Genomic DNA, 18,550 nt, shown 5'->3' on the forward strand with positions numbered 1-18,550 from the left:
GGGTTGATCAACTTCGGATTAGTACATCCTCCATACTGGGAGGTTGGTAATTATTAAGATATTCTGGTTTTTCATTTTTATATCTTAATCCGGGATTCTTTTATTATTTATCATGGGAAATAGAGCTTCCAAATTCAACCGAGGTATTCCACCATAATAAGCTGCGGCCACGGCTTGGTTGTAATATCATGCTTAAATAAGAACATATGAAACGTCTTTGAAAGAGCATTGCGATGGAAGAACATGGAGAAAATATGTAGGATTTAGACGTCGGTCATTCCGGCTATGGAAGTATCACAGCAATAGGTTTATCTAAATAGGAATTTTCTTCCCCAGACTTCGCCAAAATTCGCACCGCTTCTTTAGCTGTTCAAGGCGAACATTCTCAAATCCATGGTCCACAATAACAAATTCTTCCCCGGTACTTTGCACCTCTGGAACGCCCGGTTCCGAAGAGTTGGTCAATTTATGCGCATTCGGGTCCCCCGTCTGGAAGAAGCTTGCAAAGGCACCGGCATATCCTTGGTAGACGACCGGATTCGTTGTTTGCACCGCATTAATTTTATTCCACTATTTCAAGATTAGTATTCCTGTCTGGGACCCTCAAGTAATGCTTCAGTCCAAGATTGTGACATACGTAGATGGTATCGCTGCCATGAGTCGCTGGCGAAATAGTATATTCACCAACATACCCTTTCCTCTGCGCATCCGATGCAACCCAATAGGCCGGGCACGCAAGAACCACATCTCTGTAAATTAGTCCCGCGCGAACGTACGTCGTATTATACTCGTCGATTGTCTCCGTGCTCCCATCCACCGGGTAATACACATTCTCAACTAAATCGATCTGCTTCGCAGACAATCCAGGCAAGAAACCCGTAACCCACTGGTGGAAGCTCGCAATGGAAGAATTATACCCACTAGTAAGGGCAGCATTTTGTAAACCCGATGGAACAAAGTTCTGTCCCTCATGGGTGTTGTACATTCCCCACACAAACTCCGTGTTCAACGTGCCGCTGCTAACAGCATCAGTCAACGTATCGGCCAGGCAATCGCCATCAATGACGGGAGCCCATGTATACGAGCTAGTCGTCCACGTATGCTCTGCATCAATGATCAAGCTAGCATCACGGATAGTCTGTACATCGACTGATTTCAGACATGCCAGAACCTCTTTGTCGTGACCCTTTTCAGCACAGCCGGTCAAATTCGCAAGCTGGTTGTAGATAGCTTCCGCCTCGGGTGCATTATAAGCATATGTCTTCGGCCAGAAAGGTGAACTAGCAAGAGCCTTTGAAAAGAGCTTTGGATTTCCATTTCGTCCGTTGGCAAGGACCTGTGCCACGACGGATCCCGCACCGGCCGATTGGCCCCAAATAGAGACATTGCGAGCATCACCGCCAAAATGGTGGATATTATTCTGGACCCATTTTAGGACATACTGCTGATCCAGCAATCCAGGATTGAGATCCGATGTAGAAGACTCTTTGATCGCTTTTCCTGGCAGGAAACCGAACGCGTTTAGTCGGTAGTTCGGGTATATCACGACGTAGTCATTCAACGTGCTAACATTCAGAATTGGGAATGAAGACGGCGGCATAGTAAACGCGGCATCACCCTGGATAAATGCACCGCCGTAGAACACGACTAGTACCGGTCTGCGAATATCCTTGGACGTATCCCACGGTCTAGAGAAGAGACCTAGGTATAGACAATCCTCCGTGCCATTGACCGTGCGCTGGGCACACATGTCGAAGGTTTGATCAGTGTCGTACGTGCCATTTGTAATTTTCAGTGGTGGCTGAGGAGCGCGAAACCGATTTTCGCCCGTGGGAGGTGCAGCGAAGGGGATCTTTCGGAAATATGAGAGGTTATAGGTACTGTCGTATTTGCCCTGGAAGGAGCCATAGTCGAGGTGTATTAATGGGTCGTCATATGCATTTGCTATAGTAGCAAGTGATGATGCAGCGAAGAGAATGGTTGAAAGAAACCGCATTATGAAGAATTATGCGCTTGGAATATGGCGCTCGGTTTCTCAAATCTTATTGATGTTATTTGGTGACGAGGTACTCGCTGGTCTATATAGTCAGTCCGTTCCCATTTCAGGCCAACCAAGTCTCGCGAGAGAAAGGCCCGAGATCGCAATGCAAGGACCCTTGGCGGAGTTTTCCAAGCATCGTGGACAGGGAAGCCAAGCATTGAGATTCTTCTTGGTGGGATATTATTGGTGCAGTTATTCTTCACAGAGATCGCGGGGATACGATGCGGGGAGACATGCGGAGTGCCACTTCGGTGTCGATCGCCCCGATAGCGAGATCCGTTCGGATGAAAGGAAGATGGCATCATTGAGAGTATAGTGATAGTGCATAAGTTTGAAGCCCCGCTCAATCTTGCAAACTTGGAAGTTGTCTGATAGGTTTTGCGTTGGGAGGCCATGCGCGATGTGATGCCTGGGTGGGTCACCAAGAAATCCTATTTAACCGACATTTGGAAATCCTTTGAAAGAAGAAAAAGCAGGTACAGATCGGGCTACTTCTTTCTTCTCCAGTCTTGAGTCCTTGATTTAAATACCCTTTAAATAGTAGAATATCCCATTCATTCCAGATATGTTCGTTACCCCGTCTACTCCATATGTAGTACACATGTCCCGAATTAACCCCCAACTCCCTAGAATACATCAATCCAAGTTAAAAAGCCCACATAACCCTGGGAAAATCCCTTCCATGCACCTTGAATCCTTTCAACACCATATTCCCTGTGCAATGATGTGCATAAATGTTACATTGTCCCGTTCCTCGGGACACGCGCCCAAACACCTCTCCTTCGTAGATCCATGAGAATTAGACAAACACTGATGCTCACTTTACATAGTCATTCGAAAGTCCCGAGTCCGTCGGCGACTAGCCCGGGTCGTACGACGGGACTCATTGGCATCACTAGCTGGCGTCTCGGTGCGCGCATCCGAGAGCTCTGGTGTAGGCGTGACGCCGAAACTGATGCCCCGGTCTCGGCGGGAGACACGTGCTTCAGAATCAGGAGACAAGAAGCGATGGATGGTGCGGTGATCCATGACTCGCTCCTGACGGTCGGCGCCCTTGTCGGTCTTGGGCCATTGGAATCCGTAGATTTTGGAGTGTCGCTCGCATCGTGGACACTCGCGACGTGTCTGATAAGAGTTGGACTGTACAAACCATGACTCGCAGGTTTGACAGTCGACCCAACGATCGTACTTTTGGGCCAGTAGTCGTGAAGTCTTGGTGTAGTCGCCGGGTGATCGAGTGATGGGTACTTCTGTCTCAACTGAGGAGACGATAGCCCAGTTGCGCTTGCGACGGGGCTTTCGTTTCTTCTCAACAACGGTTTGCAAGGTATCGTCTAGTTCAAACGAGTCTGATAAGTCTGAGAGTTCACTGGGGGTGGGGCTCCGCGGAGGGGAGATGGTTGTTTCTGGCTGACCTGTGATTGGGATATCGAGAGGACCCTCTGTAACTTGGGAAGGGTCGGGATGGCGTGACTCTGCGAGCTCTTCGCTCTTCACCTTGATTCCGGTGTCATCCACAGAGGTTGGGAGACTTGAGGTTGACGATTGATGGGATTCGTCAGTGGAGCTGGGGGAGTGGCAGTCGACTGGGCCATTAGCTGGGTGGTTAGTGATCGTGGTGGGATCAACTAGAGTGACTGCATCGGTCTCAATGACCGCAAACTCATTGTCGGTTTGTTGTGATTGTTCGGTTTTCTCCGTAGATGGGATCAATGTTTCAGGCGGGGATTGGGTCACCATGATCTCCTGCCGCAGTTTAGAGACCTGCCGCTCACTTGCAACAGAAGCAGAGATGACCGGAGCATCGAGGTCCGAGTCTGGGGTGAGAGGCATTTCGGTCTCGGGGGTGGCAGTTCCTTCAGCAGGGAGCTCGGACATGCAGATCTCCTCGCGCAACTTGGAGGTCTGGCGGTGGAACTTGGCTCGCTTGTTCGGAGTGGAGCAGATTGAGGATGTTTCGTCCATGTCATGATCAGAATCACGTCGGCGCTTCTTGCTTGCCAACTCGCCATCCACGAGGCCGGCCTCGTCGACCGAAACTGGAGAAGACCCCTTGTCATTCTCTTCCGACTCCACCTGGGGTGACCATCCATTACGAACCTCGTGTTCGCAGGTCATGCATAGACACTCACAGTTGTCAATGCCAAAATAATCCTCGCCGTAAGAGACGGTGATTTCTTCTCCTTCATGAATGTCACGAGTCGCCATGACCGACATGCCCTCGGTCCCGCGAGTGACTAGGCGGCCATTGGCGTCGCAGTCGTGGTTGGCGAAGCGAGCGGGCCCCAGGAAAAAGGAGGGGGTCTTACGGCGGCTAGACATGACCACGCTGAAATCCTTGCGGGTCAGACCCAAGTCCATTTCTTCTTCTTTAGTCATGGCGACGAGGGTGCCGGAGAGATATTTGATCTCCTGGCCAGCCTTGATAAACTTGCGGGCGCAAATCGCGGCTTCGTGCTGGGTGATAATGTAACGATTTGTGGTCGTCACCTCGAACGGACAGTCCGGGTGGTACATTTGAACGTACTTGCGGAGATGACGGCGGAACCAGTCCTTCTCTCGAGGGCTGGGGAGATTGGCTAGATATTTCCGAAGACCAGGCAGTTCAAGTAATTTACGCTCCGCCGTCTGAACGTCCTTTGCGACGACCACATCGTGTAGGAGGATGTGGCCCACGTCGTCATCGTGGATGCCGCGGGCAGGGCCGTATTTGTTGCGATTCTTGCGCGTGGTGGTCCAAAAGTAGGCCTGTGTATAGAAGTAGTCAATATCGTGATTCTAGGTTCCAAACGCCAGCAGGAGTCGTACGTGATCAACCAGCGCATCGGTTGCGACGTCGTCATAACTGGCCAGTTTGGCCAGTGTCAGACGCTCGCGCCGCTCGGTCGCGGGAGAACTTGAGCGCGCTTTCTTGGGCGGCATTGTTGTAGTCACATGTAGAGAAAGTGATTATCGGGAGCGAGACAGGGCGTGTTCTTTGACAAAGTCGAGGGAGAGAGGCTGACTGCGCACGACACGAAGGAGATTGCGGAGGCTCGAGGGAAGGGAGGAGAGCGTGAAGAAAAGAGGGCGTACTGGTGGTCGAGTCGAAGAGCGTATTCACAGAGGGAGGAAGAGACAAGAATCATTCGACACGATGTGCACCGAGGTAGGCAGCATGGCGCGAGAGAAATCGCGAGGCCAATTGGTGCTGGAAGGCTGTCGGGGCGAAGCCAAAGGGGAACTTTCCCAGGAACCATCACCCGCTCCGATGGTCGCCCGGTTTTTTACTCCACGCCTGCAATGTGCACGCCTTACAGCCCCAGGCACCGCCCACTTTCTGACACCTAATATTATAGGCCCTGCAATTGGTGCATTCTTATTATTTCATGCAGTCTCAATTTGGTAACTTGTCAACATCCTTACACGCGACTATCAATCTGACTCCGCGCATTGCCGCATACAACCATCTCCCGACTCGCTTTGCCGTATTGGTTCCACTCCAACAATCTGGCTGGCATTTGGCTTGGTCAATGATTAGGTTTGAAAACGAGATATTCTCCGATAGAGATCTTACCTGATCGGTTCAACTATTATCATGTACAAAGTCCGAAGTCGACGAGATAGAGGAAATAAACTTGGCCTTCCACCAGCAGCTTCTGCATAGTATCTCTCTCTCCTTCCGTTCAAAACAACATTCCAAAACCTCATTCCAGGGTTGACATCTGATATTGACTGCTTTTTGGATCCGATCCCAGTGATAAACATCTCTATATACTCTTATGCCAATAGAGAGGTTTCATACAATACGCCAATGGAGGGATCATGCAGCATCCCTACGCTGCAGTGGAGGTAGAAATGCGCATTGTGTCTTTCTTCGCCTATATTCCACATTCTGTATCTAAATTTGATTCCTTTAGATTAGATAGAGAATCATTTCAAGATGTAGCTACTTTCTTCCCGATACTCATCATTGGCCAGATAGTCGAGTAGAGTCGGTATCTGTGTTCGATATGCCTAGATACGTAGAATCCATCGCGACCAATTCACTTAAACAAGTGCTACACTTTTCTAGGAGACCCTTCAAGTTCTTTCAAACCCCATTAAATCAATAAGCCAATTTCTCAATGACCATCTACGAGGATCCTGCAATCTACTGATCTACCGATTTTAGTCCTCCTAATAAAAGAATTCTCGGACCATCATGTCCCACAGATTCAGATACATGTCCACCAGACAAAAGACCATGTTGGATGATAGAAAACAATTATGAAATAGTCAACAAAACAATTTCATTATCCCTCCTCACCAAGTAGACTATATAGAAGCATGTTATGCCGTCCAGTTGTATGCCTCGGAGAAACTATCCCAACCGGGAAACCCCCCTTCCGCCCGCCGACTCTCCGAACAAATTGTGGTGATACGGACGTGAGCCGCCTGCTTCAATCCCTCAATGCGCCCACAATGATTCAACTAAAGGTACCACCCACACAGCCCTTATTCAATCCAATTCCAGCTAACGCCCCCCTTCCAGACATTACTCACATGCATCGACAACTCCGGCGCCTCGATCGTCGAGTGCGTCAACGTCCTGAAGAAGAAGCGGCCCGCAACGATCGGTCAGTCCCCGAACCCAGAACGAGAACCGAATCACGCCAAAGGATGACGCGGTAGACAATTGGCAGGGAATGAGCTGTGTGCTAATGCTGGGATCGTGTTTAGGTGACCGGATAGTCGTCGTCGTCCAGAAGCAGAGAGCTGCTACGTCGGAAGGATCTAGCGCTACCGCGCTCGCGAACAAGGTCCGTCGTGGAGATATTCGGCATGCGGTCGTGGTCCGTGTGAAGAAGGAGGTGCAGCGGGATGATGGCACCGTTGTTCGGTTTGGTGATAATGCCTGTGTGCTGGTGAACAAGGCCGGGGATCCTATTGGGACAAGAATGAACGGTTAGTCGTGATTCCTACCCTCGGGGGAAGGCTAGCCAGCCTCTCTACGAGTGTTTACAGTATACTAACATCTTCTACAGGTGTCGTTGGACAGGAACTGCGCGACAAGAAGTGGTCCAAGATTCTGTCGTTGGCGCCAGTGCACGTGTAATATCTACCCCCAGGACTCGGGCTGTGCTATTATTTTTGGGAAAGCGTTGTTCTTCGAAAGCATTTTCATCTTGTACCATAGAAACTTATTTTCAAATACCAAAGCAGAAGAAAGTCTTGTTTTGAAAAAAGTGCTTATTCCATTTCCTGTATCTCGTCGCCGAATAAACTCCGGCCATATGCAAGAATCGCAAAAACTGAATCGTAAAAAGTGTCGAAGGGTATCCGGAAGGGAACATTGCGCCGTGTCGTAAAAAGGATATCACACGTAAACGTTACCACATGCGCAGCACACGTAGTAGAGTTTCTGGAAACCCGCAATTAGAGAATGGGACTTGACCAGTGTCGAGGGGTCTGAGGCAAATAACTCACCATTCCACTCTCAGCAGAACGTTGCTGAGACTGGAAGAAGACGGCTTCGTTCTCACCGCAGCTCGGGCAAAGCTTATTCGCTCGGGGAAGCTACCGGTGAAAAAAGAAGAAAGAGAGTCAGCGGAATGAAACCATCTAAGTCAGCTGAGTAGAGTCAACGCTGGACACATGGCTGGTCGCATCTGAGACTGGGCTCAGGTTTCCATCATGATAATCCTTGGGGACCGCATAGTATGCGCGGCCGCAGGTCTCACAGGAGATCTCCTTGCCACAGCAGGTGCAGAAGCCGGGGATGCTAAGGAAGCCAAGAATGGGCTCGGGGGCACAAACCGTGGGGTCCGAGGCAACATCCTGGGTGACACCGGCAGTATCTCCAACCTGGCTGTTGAGCTTGTTCTGGTAGACGCAGTGGGAGGTGGCGGGCTCGCCGACGTGGCAGGTGCGGCAGGTGAACATGAGTTGGTTGGTGACGCGGTCCTCCTTGGGGTAGAGCAGGTTGGAGCTATGACGGGGTTAGTATGAGGTACGGCATCAGCGACAGATAGGATGAGAGGACTTACCACTCGCGACAGAAGCGGAAGTGAATCTGATCAGCGGGCTTTGTATCGGCACCGCCAGAGGGAGTCGGGCTTGCAGACATTGTGGCGGTTGGGTTGATTGTGGAGTGCGATTGAGAGCTGATCGAAAGTGGTGGAAGGTTTCGTGTAGTGGGTGGAAAGGGTAGGATTTCGGGGAAGCGTGTAGAGGTGAGGAGAAAAGAGAAGGAGAAGGAGAAGGAGGAGTTGAGAGATCAAAAGAAACAGGCGGCGGGCTGAGAGGCAGAAGGCAGCGCTGATATTTGGATGGGTTCTAGCGGCGATCAGTTTGCAGCGTTTGCAGCTGTCCCCCGCAATTCCATTCCCCCCAGTCAATACTTCCAGGCTGAGCTTCCTCAATCAAACAAAGTCTGCCTTATTGACTCATATTCTCAACAATGGTCGGTGACGTGTCTCCTTTGAATTGATTTGGCTAGGTAACTAACCAGAATTTAGGCTGCCACAGGACTTCCAGCTGGCTGGGAGGTTCGTCACTCCAACTCCAAGAACCTACCCTACTACTTCAACCCCGCGACCAAGGAGTCGCGCTGGGAACCCCTGCGGACACCGATACCGAGACCCTCAAAGACTACATGGCGACTCACCACTCTGCGGCAACCCACAATGATGTTGGTGGACAGGGAGAGGGCAAGATCCGCTGCAGCCACTTGCTTGTGAAGCACCGCGACAGCCGTCGCCCCAGTAGCTGGCGCGAAGCGGAGATTACCCGTACAAAGGAGGAGGCAATTGAAATCCTGAAGGGCCACGAGCGGCGCATTCAGTCTGGCGAAGCCACTCTCGGCGACATTGCCGTCTCCGAGTCTGATTGCAGCAGTGCCAGGAAGAAGGGTGACCTGTATGTTTTTTGATTCTTTCCTCTGAAACACAATGCGCATTGTACTCACAGTCTATAGTGGCTTCTTTGGCCATGGCGAGATGCAAAAGGAGTTTGAAGATGCCGCCTTTGCTCTCCAGCCTGGTCAAGTCAGCGGCGTTGTAGAAACGGCCTCTGGTGTTCATCTTATCCAGCGGTACGTATTCATTGGACAAAGCTGGTTCTTTGGGAGACTATCTGCTAACACAAAATAACAGTGTCCAGTGATCTACCCACTATCTACAAGATTGATACATGATCGACGAACTTGGTTTTATTGGTCTCTTTTTTCAGGTTTTGGATACTCTTGGGTTGGTACGGTTGGGATTGGGACTTCGTTGGAGAGGCAAAAAGGATTATCACTTTGCACAGAGCTCTCCTGATACAGTCTCCAGCTCCTAGTGAGCAATTTGGTTGCTCCCTTTAGTTGATTGTGCTAGGTGATTTTTCAAAGAGCTAAAATAGAAGGTAGCTTCACCAGCTAAATGATAACAGGGCAGCCTCTGGATAATGCAAGTCGCTGAGAAGCTTCACTGCCTCTAACAAGTTCTCCGCTAATGAAGGCAACCGTTGATATTGGTGTAGAAAGCACTCGTATGTCATTATAATCTAATGCAAACTTGAAACTAAAGATATAGGCACGCACTTAGAAAACACCCGCGATGGTGATGAAGCACACAACTCTCGAACGCGTCTTCACTTCTCCAAACATCCACCGTCTCTATCTCTTTCCTTCCTACCTACTCTCCCCAACCCTCCCCGCATCGCTCTGATCATCATCTCTTTTGACCCTCACACTCTCTTGTCTCACCTCCTATCCTCTCATCACAGAAATCAACAACCCGTCCCATCACCAAGATGAATCCAGCAGCGAGACTGCGAGAGGCCCTGGCGGCTGAACTAAAGCCAAAGACGATCATGTCCTACGTCTACGACGCAAAGGACTTCCGCCTCCCAAGCTACCTCGTGGTCCCCGACATCCTCCTCCAAATGCACATGAAAGTCGGCGAGGCTGCCTACGCGGTCATCAAGGGCCTGCTCTTCCTCCACGACCTCCGCACTAAGCGTTTCATCGCCATGTGCCCCGAGACGCAGGGCCCGGTCTTTGACCAGCACGTTCGATCCATGAACCGTCTCCTCGAATGGAAAGAACAGACCGACACGGGAGACCCGACCCTCGCCCCAGCCGCCAAGATCCCCGGTGCTGTTATCGGATTCCACCTCGACCAGCTTGCCTACGACTCCTTCACCAACCTCTACATTCATTCTCTGCAACGGTTCTTCGCAATTGAGTGGGCAACATACAGCCAGCGCATGTATGACATCAAGCATGCTGCCTCTCGCCAGATGGACCACTTCGACTACATGGCCTGGCTGTACTGGTGGAACTCGGAGTTCAAGCCCAATATGAAGAAGTGGGAGATCTACATGGATGATGTGAATCTGCCAAATTGGGAGGACACCGTCGATGAACTTTACGATATGGTTGTTGAACGTGTCGAGGACTCGGAGGATGTGAGTGCCATGCAGCTTGCTCGCGGTCTCTGTATTTGCAAGACCAAGCAGCCCGAGGGCATCACCACTCTTCCACCTGATCCTCATGGCATGTTCACTCTTTGATTCCTTTCTTTTTTTCCTCGCTTGGGTCTCGGGTGGCGTTTTTAGCTAGGTACATTTGCAAACAGGACAAGAAGCATGGTGTCTCTGGTCATTTGTGGATATGGTTGGTTCCTCAATTACATACCCACGTTTCCTGTATCTACTTCACATCTCATTCGATATCAGCTCTTTCTTGGAATTAATTCATCTTCACAATCATTGCCAATCCTTTGTTTGTTATGACGTGCTAGATAATGCAGTCCTTGTCTCGAAGAATTCATTGTATCTGGAGATCTAGCACAAGGCCCTTTGACTTGAAGAACCATCCTACAATACCAAAGACAAAGCCACTATCCGTACAATTCTTATATGAGGATGCCCTACCAGCAATCCCATACTTGCAACTTATCCTATGCTGACCAGCTTTCTACTCTCAGCAAAATGTGTGTCATAATAACCCAAAAGTATCACATCTGCGGCTGCATCTTGAATATCCAAGATCTCTACTGCAAACCCACCGAAACCTGCTGGGGCCCCAAAATGATCATAATCAACTGCCACTTACAAACCTGCAAGGAATGCTGGAGATCCGGCGACAAGCGGATTAACAACGAGATAGCCGCCCTATCCCAACGCAACGAAGAACACCGTCGTTATAAAACACACCAGCACGAACAATATTCTGCACCTGCCAAAAGCGTGCAACAGGAAGAGTTATCATCCGGCGAGGAGGACTTCGAGGCACTGCATCCCTCTAGACCGACAACGCCGGAACTCGATCTTAACCCGCAGCAGATGCCCCGATGGCTATTTGAGGCAGAAGTAATGGCTGATATGAGCAGGGCTTGCGAACCGGTAAAGCGGGAAAAGATATGGAAGAATTATCGGGCCTGGCGAGAGAAGACGGATTGGTATTTGGTTGAAGGTATGTCTTTGAGAGGATATTGGATTCTTATTTGGCATTGCTGTCCTTCTATTGAGTATGATGTGCTAATTATATGGATGTTTTAGATTTACTGGGTGAGTGGTTGGGGCCGACGGTGAGTAGTTTTGAGGATGAGAAGGCACCTGTTGACGAGGATGATGATTATTGAGAATGGGATTTCGGATGGGGCTGGTTTATATAAGTTTTTGGCTTCTTGACAGTTGATATTTCATTTGAATTTTGCTTTTATGAGTAGGTCAACTCGGCGTGTTGGCGTTCTGTACCCATAAAAGATGGTGTAGAGCAGTTGGACGTAGATCTGTCCCATTCATTGTGCATGATATCCTAAGAGCTCAAAAATCATAAATGTGCGAGTCCCCTGTGCACGATATTTCCATCCCTCGATACCTATAGTGGCATCATCCATCGATAGGAACTGCTAAATCACCAGTTGGTTTAAATGCTCGTGTTGAGACGCTCCAGACGAGAAGTAATCGCATCGATAACCGCAGACCTGAGAAAGGAGAATTAGCAAAGGCATTTAGAAGTTTTAAAAAAAGAATTTGACTTACTCTCGTTCAACCATCCTCATCGCATCAGCAATCTTAGCACGCTGAAGTCGCTGCGGCACCTTGGGGTGAGCGCCACCCGGAGAAGCAGGGCTTCCAGGCTCGGGGCCCGATGGCACCTTGGATGCAAGAGTTTTGGTCTCGGCCACGAGGTCGGTGGCAAGAGTTTTGACCTGATTTTCATGTTAGTTTAACATCCGAGATAGCAAATACGGGGGCGGGGGATGAAAACTTACTGTCTCCAAGCGTTGTGTGAGCTGTTGGTCTGCCTCGCTGGGCTTGGAATCGGCACCGCCAACAGATTCGGACAAAGCCTTGACTTCAGAGACCCAGGCCTTCTCCTTGTCACTCAAGGGGCGACCACCAGAGTTAAGAAGCTTCTTGCGCAATGCATCATATCTCTGCACAAGCGCGTTCTGTCTGTCCTTAGCAGCCTGCAGTCTCTTGTCAAGGGCAGCGCCGTTCCGAGAGCCATCCTTGCGATTGCCGTCCTCGCCAATCTCACTTGTCACGCCGTTGATCCGCTCCGCAACATCTGATAGCTGCTTGAGCTGGTCCTTCATCTCACCCCGCAGCCTCTCGCAACGACGGAACAAGTCCGAGGCAGCTCGTTCCAGCGCATTGGTGTGAGCTGAAAGCACACGGTGGGCTGTGGTGACCAGGTCAAGTGTCGCAGGAGAGAGGCGGACCTGCTCTTTAAGCGTGTGTCGCTGGCGGTGCGGGACGTGCTTCTCGACGAAAGATTCCAGTGGGGACTTTGCGTACAGGATGGCAGGAACTTGGTAAGGCGCGCGGCGAGGGGCGAGAATGGGGGAAGAGTCTCCGCTGGTCTTTTGACTGTAAGTGCGAAGATCCATCGTTGCTGAGAAAGAATCCTCCGGAGCATCCATCACAGCCGCATACGGACTGGATGGAACATAGGTGAGAAGGAGGTATCCCAGATCAAAGTCATAGAACACGAGGGATGCAGCAAGATGCTCCTTCTCGGAAGTAACATCCACGTCTGAAACTTGCAAGATTTTCTCTCTCTGGGCGACGTTTCCACTGCAAAGGACCTGGAGTCGGAAGCCCGAGCCGGTCGTATCCTCGGCCTGCAATTCGGACTCCAATCTCTGCACCCAGGACGACATGGAGAAGTGTACCACATTCGATGCGGTCGTTACAAAGAAGGAATACCGAGAGTGGATGTCCTTGGTGAAAGTGGGCCAAGTCACAGATTCGGTGCCATTCGTTTTAATGGTATCCAAGGACTCGACCAAGACCAGATCAGCAGGCTCCGAAAGAGGAGTCCGGAAGGCGTTCTTTCTAGCCTTGGGGAGCCACTGGCCCTCGACGCCGTCCAGTTCTAGACAAATGTGAACGCGGCCGTTACCGCTGGTAAGGCAGATGACCGTTGCAGACAGCTTATCTTGATCGCTAGACTCCACTGCCAACACTTCGTCTTCTCCCATCATCAGATCCTCAACGTTTAGTCTGGCGGCGATGACCAGAATATCACAAAGGTCCAGGTCATCGAGCTCATCACCAGTGTCGAAGCGGAACGGTCCCTGCAGGCGCGGGATCGCACTCGGGTTTGCTGGCCGAGAGAACACATCCGCACCCCGAATCGTATCCGAGTCAGCAGGAGGGTTCAAAGGCTCCTGGTCATCAATCTCACGCAGCCAGTCATATTGCTGCCGGCATGCGATCAACTCCTCCTCCATGTCCTCTGGTGCTTCTTCAAGGGCAGCCATCTTCGGGATGATAGCCGAGGAGAGCGAAGGGATGGTTGCGGATGGTGCTTGCCATTTGGATGGCAGCAATGGGCACAACGCATAGAGGTCACCAGGCTTCATGGCAATCCACAGAGTCATGGGTGCCCAAGCATCCTCCTTGTCATTGCCATTTCCAGCAAAGCAAGCCGATGCGACCTCCATATCGAAGACATCCGCAGAGAATCCCTTGCTCTTGCCGAATCCAGACGGCGCAAAGTCCTGGTCGGACGAGGTGCCATCGACCAACTTCTTCAGGTCAACGGCCAATGTGGGCTGATCAAAAGACCAATGGTTGTTCCGGTCTAGCTCCCAAACTCGCACTGCAGCATCAGCAGTGATTGTGACCAGACATCCACCGAGGTTGGTGTGCAAACCCAGTGGGTGCCATAATGCCGACACAACTGGTGATTCCGGGATAACATGGGTAGTCGGGCCAAGCTGGTAGGTCTTCAGTCGAATGGGAGATTTATCGGTGGATGATAGATGAGACGAATCCGGGAGCACGGCGATGTGAACGGTGTGCTCGGTGACGATTGCGAGAAAAGCGCCATTCGGGGAGGGCAGGATCTGTTTGATCAGTCCGTAGACGGGCACGGCGAGAACCTGCATAATGGTTAGTCGCAATGGATTACACAGTTGACCACAGGAGCTTGAAGCGTGTTCAAAGCTCGACATACCCTGTATGATGGTATGAGAGAGCTGTTCGTCTGGTCCTTGGTTTTCTTCTTCCTGGCCTCTTGTTGCCATTGATCCTTGAGGCGCGCAAGGTTGGACCAGCGGATCTCATTGTCGATCACGACGAAGATTTCATTGCCCCTCTTTGCGATCGTTCGGGCAGCACCACTGTCAGTGGAAGGCTTAGGTTTAGTCTGGAGCTCCTCCGCAGGGCTGTTGTCGGCGTTGCTCGTGAAGAGGCTGGCACCGGGGGAGGGCCGGCACAGCCAGGCCGGCGCATAGCTGTTGACCTTGGGCATAGTGATGTTGAAGAAGTTGAAATGGAGAAAGTCACGTGAGAAGGAAAGATTTGTTTATACCATTCTCGAAGAAGAAATGCGGCGAGGCAAACGGATCTGAAGCCAAAAATTGTCTTTGGGTTGTTGATGCGTGGAATTTGACGGCGCCGGCGCCAAGATTCTTTTAGAGCTCCAAGCTTCCCGTTGCCGCCTCAAACGACCGCTCCACTCTTTGACCTTCTTGATCCCTCAAAGAATTCCGGCTTCTGCACTATGAGCTTGCTAGCTATTAATACTGTCGATCGCTTGGATCGGCCCAGTGCCTACTATGTAGGAAAGGTAAGAACACTCCACGGCCGTGGTCGGGTCCCGATGCGATCAACACGGGTACTAATGAGAATCGCAACGGCCACAGAACAAGCGGCGCAGCAGATACAACGACAGGGATGAGGAAGAGCCTGAGAGGGAGGATCCTATGGCGAAGCTTCGGGACGCGACCACACTCTACGTGGGCAACCTGTATGTGATGCTAGGAATGAGGCACTCGGCAAGGCACCACTGACTCGTCCTAGGTCCTTCTACACGACTGAGGAACAGATCCACGAGCTTTTCTCCAAGTAAGTGGATGTATTGCAGATGAGTTTGATCCAGAGTGTTGACTTCTCTAGGTGCGGAGAGATTAAGCGACTAGTCATGGGTCTCGATCGGTTCAACAAGACCCCCTGCGGATTCTGCTTTGTCGAATACTATACCCACCAAGATGCGCTGGATTGCTTGAAGTATGTCGGAGGCACAAAGCTGGACGAGCGGATTATTCGAGCCGATCTGGACCCTGGATTTGAGGAGGGCCGACAGTATGGGTACGTGATTACTTCTTGGAGGAAGAAGTTCTGCTGGGCGACAGCAAGATTGTTGACAGCAGCTAATGTTTGCATCACAGACGTGGCAAGTCTGGTGGACAGGTTCGTGACGAGTACCGTGAGGAATACGATCCTGGCCGTGGTGGCTATGGTCGTGCATACGATGAGCAGCGCCAGCGAGAGGAGGAACAATACGGCGAGGGGAGGTAAGGTGTGTTTTGAACAGCAACATGAAACAGTACTGGAGCCGGAAAATGGCGTTTGTCTCTTATTACCACGGGCGTGGAATTCAAATAGAAGAAACTCAAAGATTTCTCGATTCATCTGATACCCTATTTACAAAAAACGTCTTTGCAGTGCGCTCTATAATACTTGCCCATTACCCTTGCTCTTTGGTCTAGGTCTATTGGCCGAGCTTCTTCCTTCTATTAACCGCAGCTTGCACCTGGTGCAACCACCATGCGTGGATTCTGGCGTCTCCCGTCAACTCGGGGTGGAAGCTGGTCCCGAAGACATTGCCCTGACGAACAGCCACGACGTCGCCCACCTCTGAATCGGGGTTGATATCACGCCCTTGCGTGGCACTCCGAGCCGCAGCTCCAGACAAGGTGGCCAGCACCTCGACATGATCAGCCGTGGCAGCCTCCGCCACCAAATCTTTGACCTTCCTGGAAGGTGCGATAACGGTATCTTCACGCTCAGCCTCTTTCACCTGGATGCCCTCTTGATGCGGTAGGATACACTCCACAATGGGGGCTCGGATGAAGACCGCGGGGAAAGGCGGGGCGTCTTCGCCCAGGAATGGTAGTTCCAGCGGTCCTTGGAAACTCTCGGTCTGTCGGCCAAAGTGATTGCGGTTGACTCGAACGTCGAGGCCTCCAATGAGTTCCTGACCACCCTTCTTGGTCTTGTTGGCCGACTCGGCGAGGAGGATCAGACCTGCGCAGGTGCCCCAAGTTGGCTTGCGGTGGACCCTGTTCAATTGCGCCACCGTCAGATCTGCTCAAGACTCATTGTTGTGCAATCGCATAAAGCAGTACTTACTTGACAAAGTCTCTCAGCGGCTCCAAGAGTTTAGATCGCGCCGCAACGAGCGACATGGTGGTGCTCTCGCCACCAGGCAACACGAGCCCATCGCATCTGTCGAGTTCCTGTGGCGTTCGTACCTCGATGAACTCCCAATCCGACAGGGCTTCCTGTTCGGCGGCCTTTTTCAGCAACTGAACATGCTCAATGAATGCGCCTTGTAAAGCGAGGACTCCAACTGTGACCGGCATCTCTGTAGTGGCATATAAGAGAAAAGAAAGCGAGTCTGCCCGTTTAGATATGACTCCAAAAGCACGTGATACTAACTTTCCGCGGGGAGTTTCCTTATCGAGACCTTTTTTATCGCCACGTGAGTCCGATAACGGGGGGGGTTCCTGGTGGGATGCAACCAACACTCTTGCAACTTGCAGCGAGCTGACAAGTGGCCAGTGTGCTTTGCTTGTCGAGCATGTCCCTTCATTCTAGGATCCCAGAACAAGATTGAAACATTTTGTTCAATTATTTCTGAGTGAAACGAGTCCCTTGAACCTATATCACGATCAACGGCTACAATATGGCAACCAATGAGATTAGCCCCGCTGATGCCCAATCAACCAGACTCGGAAGCGCAACCGAACCATCTTTGCGCGGTCTACCAACTTTAGCCCGCTGGTATATCAACACCCGAGAATGGGAAGCCAATGGCCTCGATCTGCCTTTGTTGGATATACTTCGCCCTGCAGAACAGCAAGCCGTCAAGCGATTCCATCATGCTTCAGATAGGCGCATGTCCTTGGCATCGCATCTGCTAAAGTATCTATACATTCATCATGCTTGTGGCGTTGCTTGGAGAGACATTGTCTTCAGTCGCACCCCTATGCCTGAGAATCGGCCGTACTATGCATCAAGTACACAAACCCAAGTGGACTTTAATGTCAGCCACCAAGCCTCTCTCACTATCCTCGCGGGAGTCATCGCCCCGTCTCATGAGCAACTCACACGGCAAGCCGTTCGGGGTGTTGCGCCATCGCCACCCAGAATCGGTATTGATATAACATGCGTGAATGAGCGACGCAAACCTATGAAGACCATGAAAGATTTCACCGAATTCGTATCTATCTTCAGCGAGGTATTCTCGGCTAAGGAGATGGCAACCATGCAAAATCCATTATCAACTCTCCGTCGAGCCCGCGAACTCGGTCTAGCTGCATCATTCCCTTCGGACGATGTTACAACACTCATCGAGTTCGGCCTCCGTCTTTTCTACTCTTACTGGGCCTTGAAAGAGGCCTATCTCAAAATGACTGGTGATGCCCTCTTAGCAGAGTGGGTGCGTCACCTTGAATTCACAAATGTCATTCCCCCTGCTCTCGTTGATCCATTGATCGCATGCAAACCGTACGGCCTATCCTCCAGAGCGGAGCATGTACCACAGTCACCTCTCAACTGGGGCCCGCCATACACAGAAGTCGAGGTCTCCAGAGATGGAGAAGTGATCGAAGGTGTCCGTCTTCAGCTGCAGGCCTTTGAGTCCGACTATATCATTGCCACTGCTGGTCGGGGGTGCCCTGTTGGTTCCATTCCCGAAGACTGTGAGAATGCTGGCGACCACCACTCACCTAGTCAGCACGGAGCATCCTCGTCTGGAGGTTTAATTCAAGAAAAGCGCATTCCTATCAGTGCTCATCTAGCAGTGGGTCAATCAGATCCATGGAGTTTGGATTCTGACATTGTCGATCCGTGGCTCCCAATGCAGGAGGTTGATATTGAACTTGATATCCGGGCCTGTGCGGAGGGACGGTGTTCCCATTGATCGTATAGTTAGGACGAAGAACAAGGCTGCCGTTGTTCTCAAGGGACTCTTGACGGATTATTTGACGTGTTTATGACCATGATAGCATATTTCCAATTGCATTTGCATACGTA

The 18,550-nt window shown here is 51.0% G+C and overlaps 11 protein-coding genes across 11 annotated transcripts; 6 read left to right on the forward strand and 5 right to left on the reverse strand.

Moving 5' to 3' along the window:
• Nucleotides 1–312: 312 nt before the first annotated feature.
• N7496_008757 (putative carboxylesterase) lies at nt 313–1,996 on the reverse strand (the record flags this gene model as incomplete). Its single annotated transcript, XM_056701676.1, has 2 exons — nt 313–570; nt 638–1,996. 2 exons carry the CDS (start codon nt 1,994–1,996, stop codon nt 313–315), a joined length of 1,617 nt encoding a protein of 538 aa, XP_056553739.1.
• An 867-nt stretch (nt 1,997–2,863) lies between these two features.
• Nucleotides 2,864–4,963, reverse strand: N7496_008758 (SET domain-containing protein; the record flags this gene model as incomplete). Its single annotated transcript, XM_056701677.1, has 2 exons — nt 2,864–4,789; nt 4,850–4,963. The coding sequence occupies 2 exons, from the start codon at nt 4,961–4,963 to the stop codon at nt 2,864–2,866; spliced, it is 2,040 nt and encodes a 679-aa protein (XP_056553740.1).
• Nucleotides 4,964–6,484: 1,521 nt separating this feature from the next.
• On the forward strand, nt 6,485–7,118 carry N7496_008759 (mitochondrial 54S ribosomal protein uL14m; the record flags this gene model as incomplete). The annotated part of the gene is made up of 4 exons (XM_056701678.1): nt 6,485–6,499; nt 6,555–6,639; nt 6,743–6,967; nt 7,048–7,118. 4 exons carry the CDS (start codon nt 6,485–6,487, stop codon nt 7,116–7,118), a joined length of 396 nt encoding a protein of 131 aa, XP_056553741.1.
• A 261-nt stretch (nt 7,119–7,379) lies between these two features.
• On the reverse strand, nt 7,380–8,129 carry N7496_008760 (DNA-directed RNA polymerase II core subunit RPB9; the record flags this gene model as incomplete). The annotated part of the gene is made up of 4 exons (XM_056701679.1): nt 7,380–7,424; nt 7,490–7,579; nt 7,658–7,991; nt 8,050–8,129. The coding sequence occupies 4 exons, from the start codon at nt 8,127–8,129 to the stop codon at nt 7,380–7,382; spliced, it is 549 nt and encodes a 182-aa protein (XP_056553742.1).
• A 528-nt stretch (nt 8,130–8,657) lies between these two features.
• On the forward strand, nt 8,658–9,166 carry pin1 (peptidylprolyl isomerase ESS1; the record flags this gene model as incomplete). Its single annotated transcript, XM_056701680.1, has 3 exons — nt 8,658–8,920; nt 8,979–9,095; nt 9,157–9,166. 3 exons carry the CDS (start codon nt 8,658–8,660, stop codon nt 9,164–9,166), a joined length of 390 nt encoding a protein of 129 aa, XP_056553743.1.
• Nucleotides 9,167–9,796: 630 nt separating this feature from the next.
• N7496_008762 (Peptidyl-prolyl cis-trans isomerase ssp-1) lies at nt 9,797–10,558 on the forward strand (the record flags this gene model as incomplete). The annotated part of the gene is made up of 1 exon (XM_056701681.1): nt 9,797–10,558. One exon carries the CDS (start codon nt 9,797–9,799, stop codon nt 10,556–10,558), a length of 762 nt encoding a protein of 253 aa, XP_056553744.1.
• A 420-nt stretch (nt 10,559–10,978) lies between these two features.
• Nucleotides 10,979–11,631, forward strand: N7496_008763 (uncharacterized protein; the record flags this gene model as incomplete). Its single annotated transcript, XM_056701682.1, has 2 exons — nt 10,979–11,462; nt 11,549–11,631. The coding sequence occupies 2 exons, from the start codon at nt 10,979–10,981 to the stop codon at nt 11,629–11,631; spliced, it is 567 nt and encodes a 188-aa protein (XP_056553745.1).
• Nucleotides 11,632–11,918: 287 nt separating this feature from the next.
• Nucleotides 11,919–14,759, reverse strand: N7496_008764 (uncharacterized protein; the record flags this gene model as incomplete). The annotated part of the gene is made up of 4 exons (XM_056701683.1): nt 11,919–11,976; nt 12,035–12,204; nt 12,268–14,388; nt 14,463–14,759. The coding sequence occupies 4 exons, from the start codon at nt 14,757–14,759 to the stop codon at nt 11,919–11,921; spliced, it is 2,646 nt and encodes an 881-aa protein (XP_056553746.1).
• A 252-nt stretch (nt 14,760–15,011) lies between these two features.
• On the forward strand, nt 15,012–15,808 carry N7496_008765 (nuclear cap-binding protein subunit CBC2; the record flags this gene model as incomplete). The annotated part of the gene is made up of 5 exons (XM_056701684.1): nt 15,012–15,077; nt 15,154–15,257; nt 15,311–15,355; nt 15,407–15,598; nt 15,679–15,808. 5 exons carry the CDS (start codon nt 15,012–15,014, stop codon nt 15,806–15,808), a joined length of 537 nt encoding a protein of 178 aa, XP_056553747.1.
• A 193-nt stretch (nt 15,809–16,001) lies between these two features.
• Nucleotides 16,002–16,875, reverse strand: N7496_008766 (pyridoxal 5'-phosphate synthase glutaminase subunit PdxT; the record flags this gene model as incomplete). Its single annotated transcript, XM_056701685.1, has 2 exons — nt 16,002–16,572; nt 16,643–16,875. 2 exons carry the CDS (start codon nt 16,873–16,875, stop codon nt 16,002–16,004), a joined length of 804 nt encoding a protein of 267 aa, XP_056553748.1.
• A 323-nt stretch (nt 16,876–17,198) lies between these two features.
• Nucleotides 17,199–18,437, forward strand: N7496_008767 (4'-phosphopantetheinyl transferase family protein; the record flags this gene model as incomplete). The annotated part of the gene is made up of 1 exon (XM_056701686.1): nt 17,199–18,437. The coding sequence occupies one exon, from the start codon at nt 17,199–17,201 to the stop codon at nt 18,435–18,437; it is 1,239 nt and encodes a 412-aa protein (XP_056553749.1).
• Between the last annotated feature and the right edge of the window lie 113 nt (nt 18,438–18,550).

The sequence above is a fragment of the Penicillium cataractarum genome (assembly GCF_028827025.1).
Source record: "Penicillium cataractarum strain IBT 29864 chromosome Unknown utg000007l, whole genome shotgun sequence".
Taxonomy (NCBI): Eukaryota; Fungi; Ascomycota; class Eurotiomycetes; order Eurotiales; family Aspergillaceae; genus Penicillium; species Penicillium cataractarum.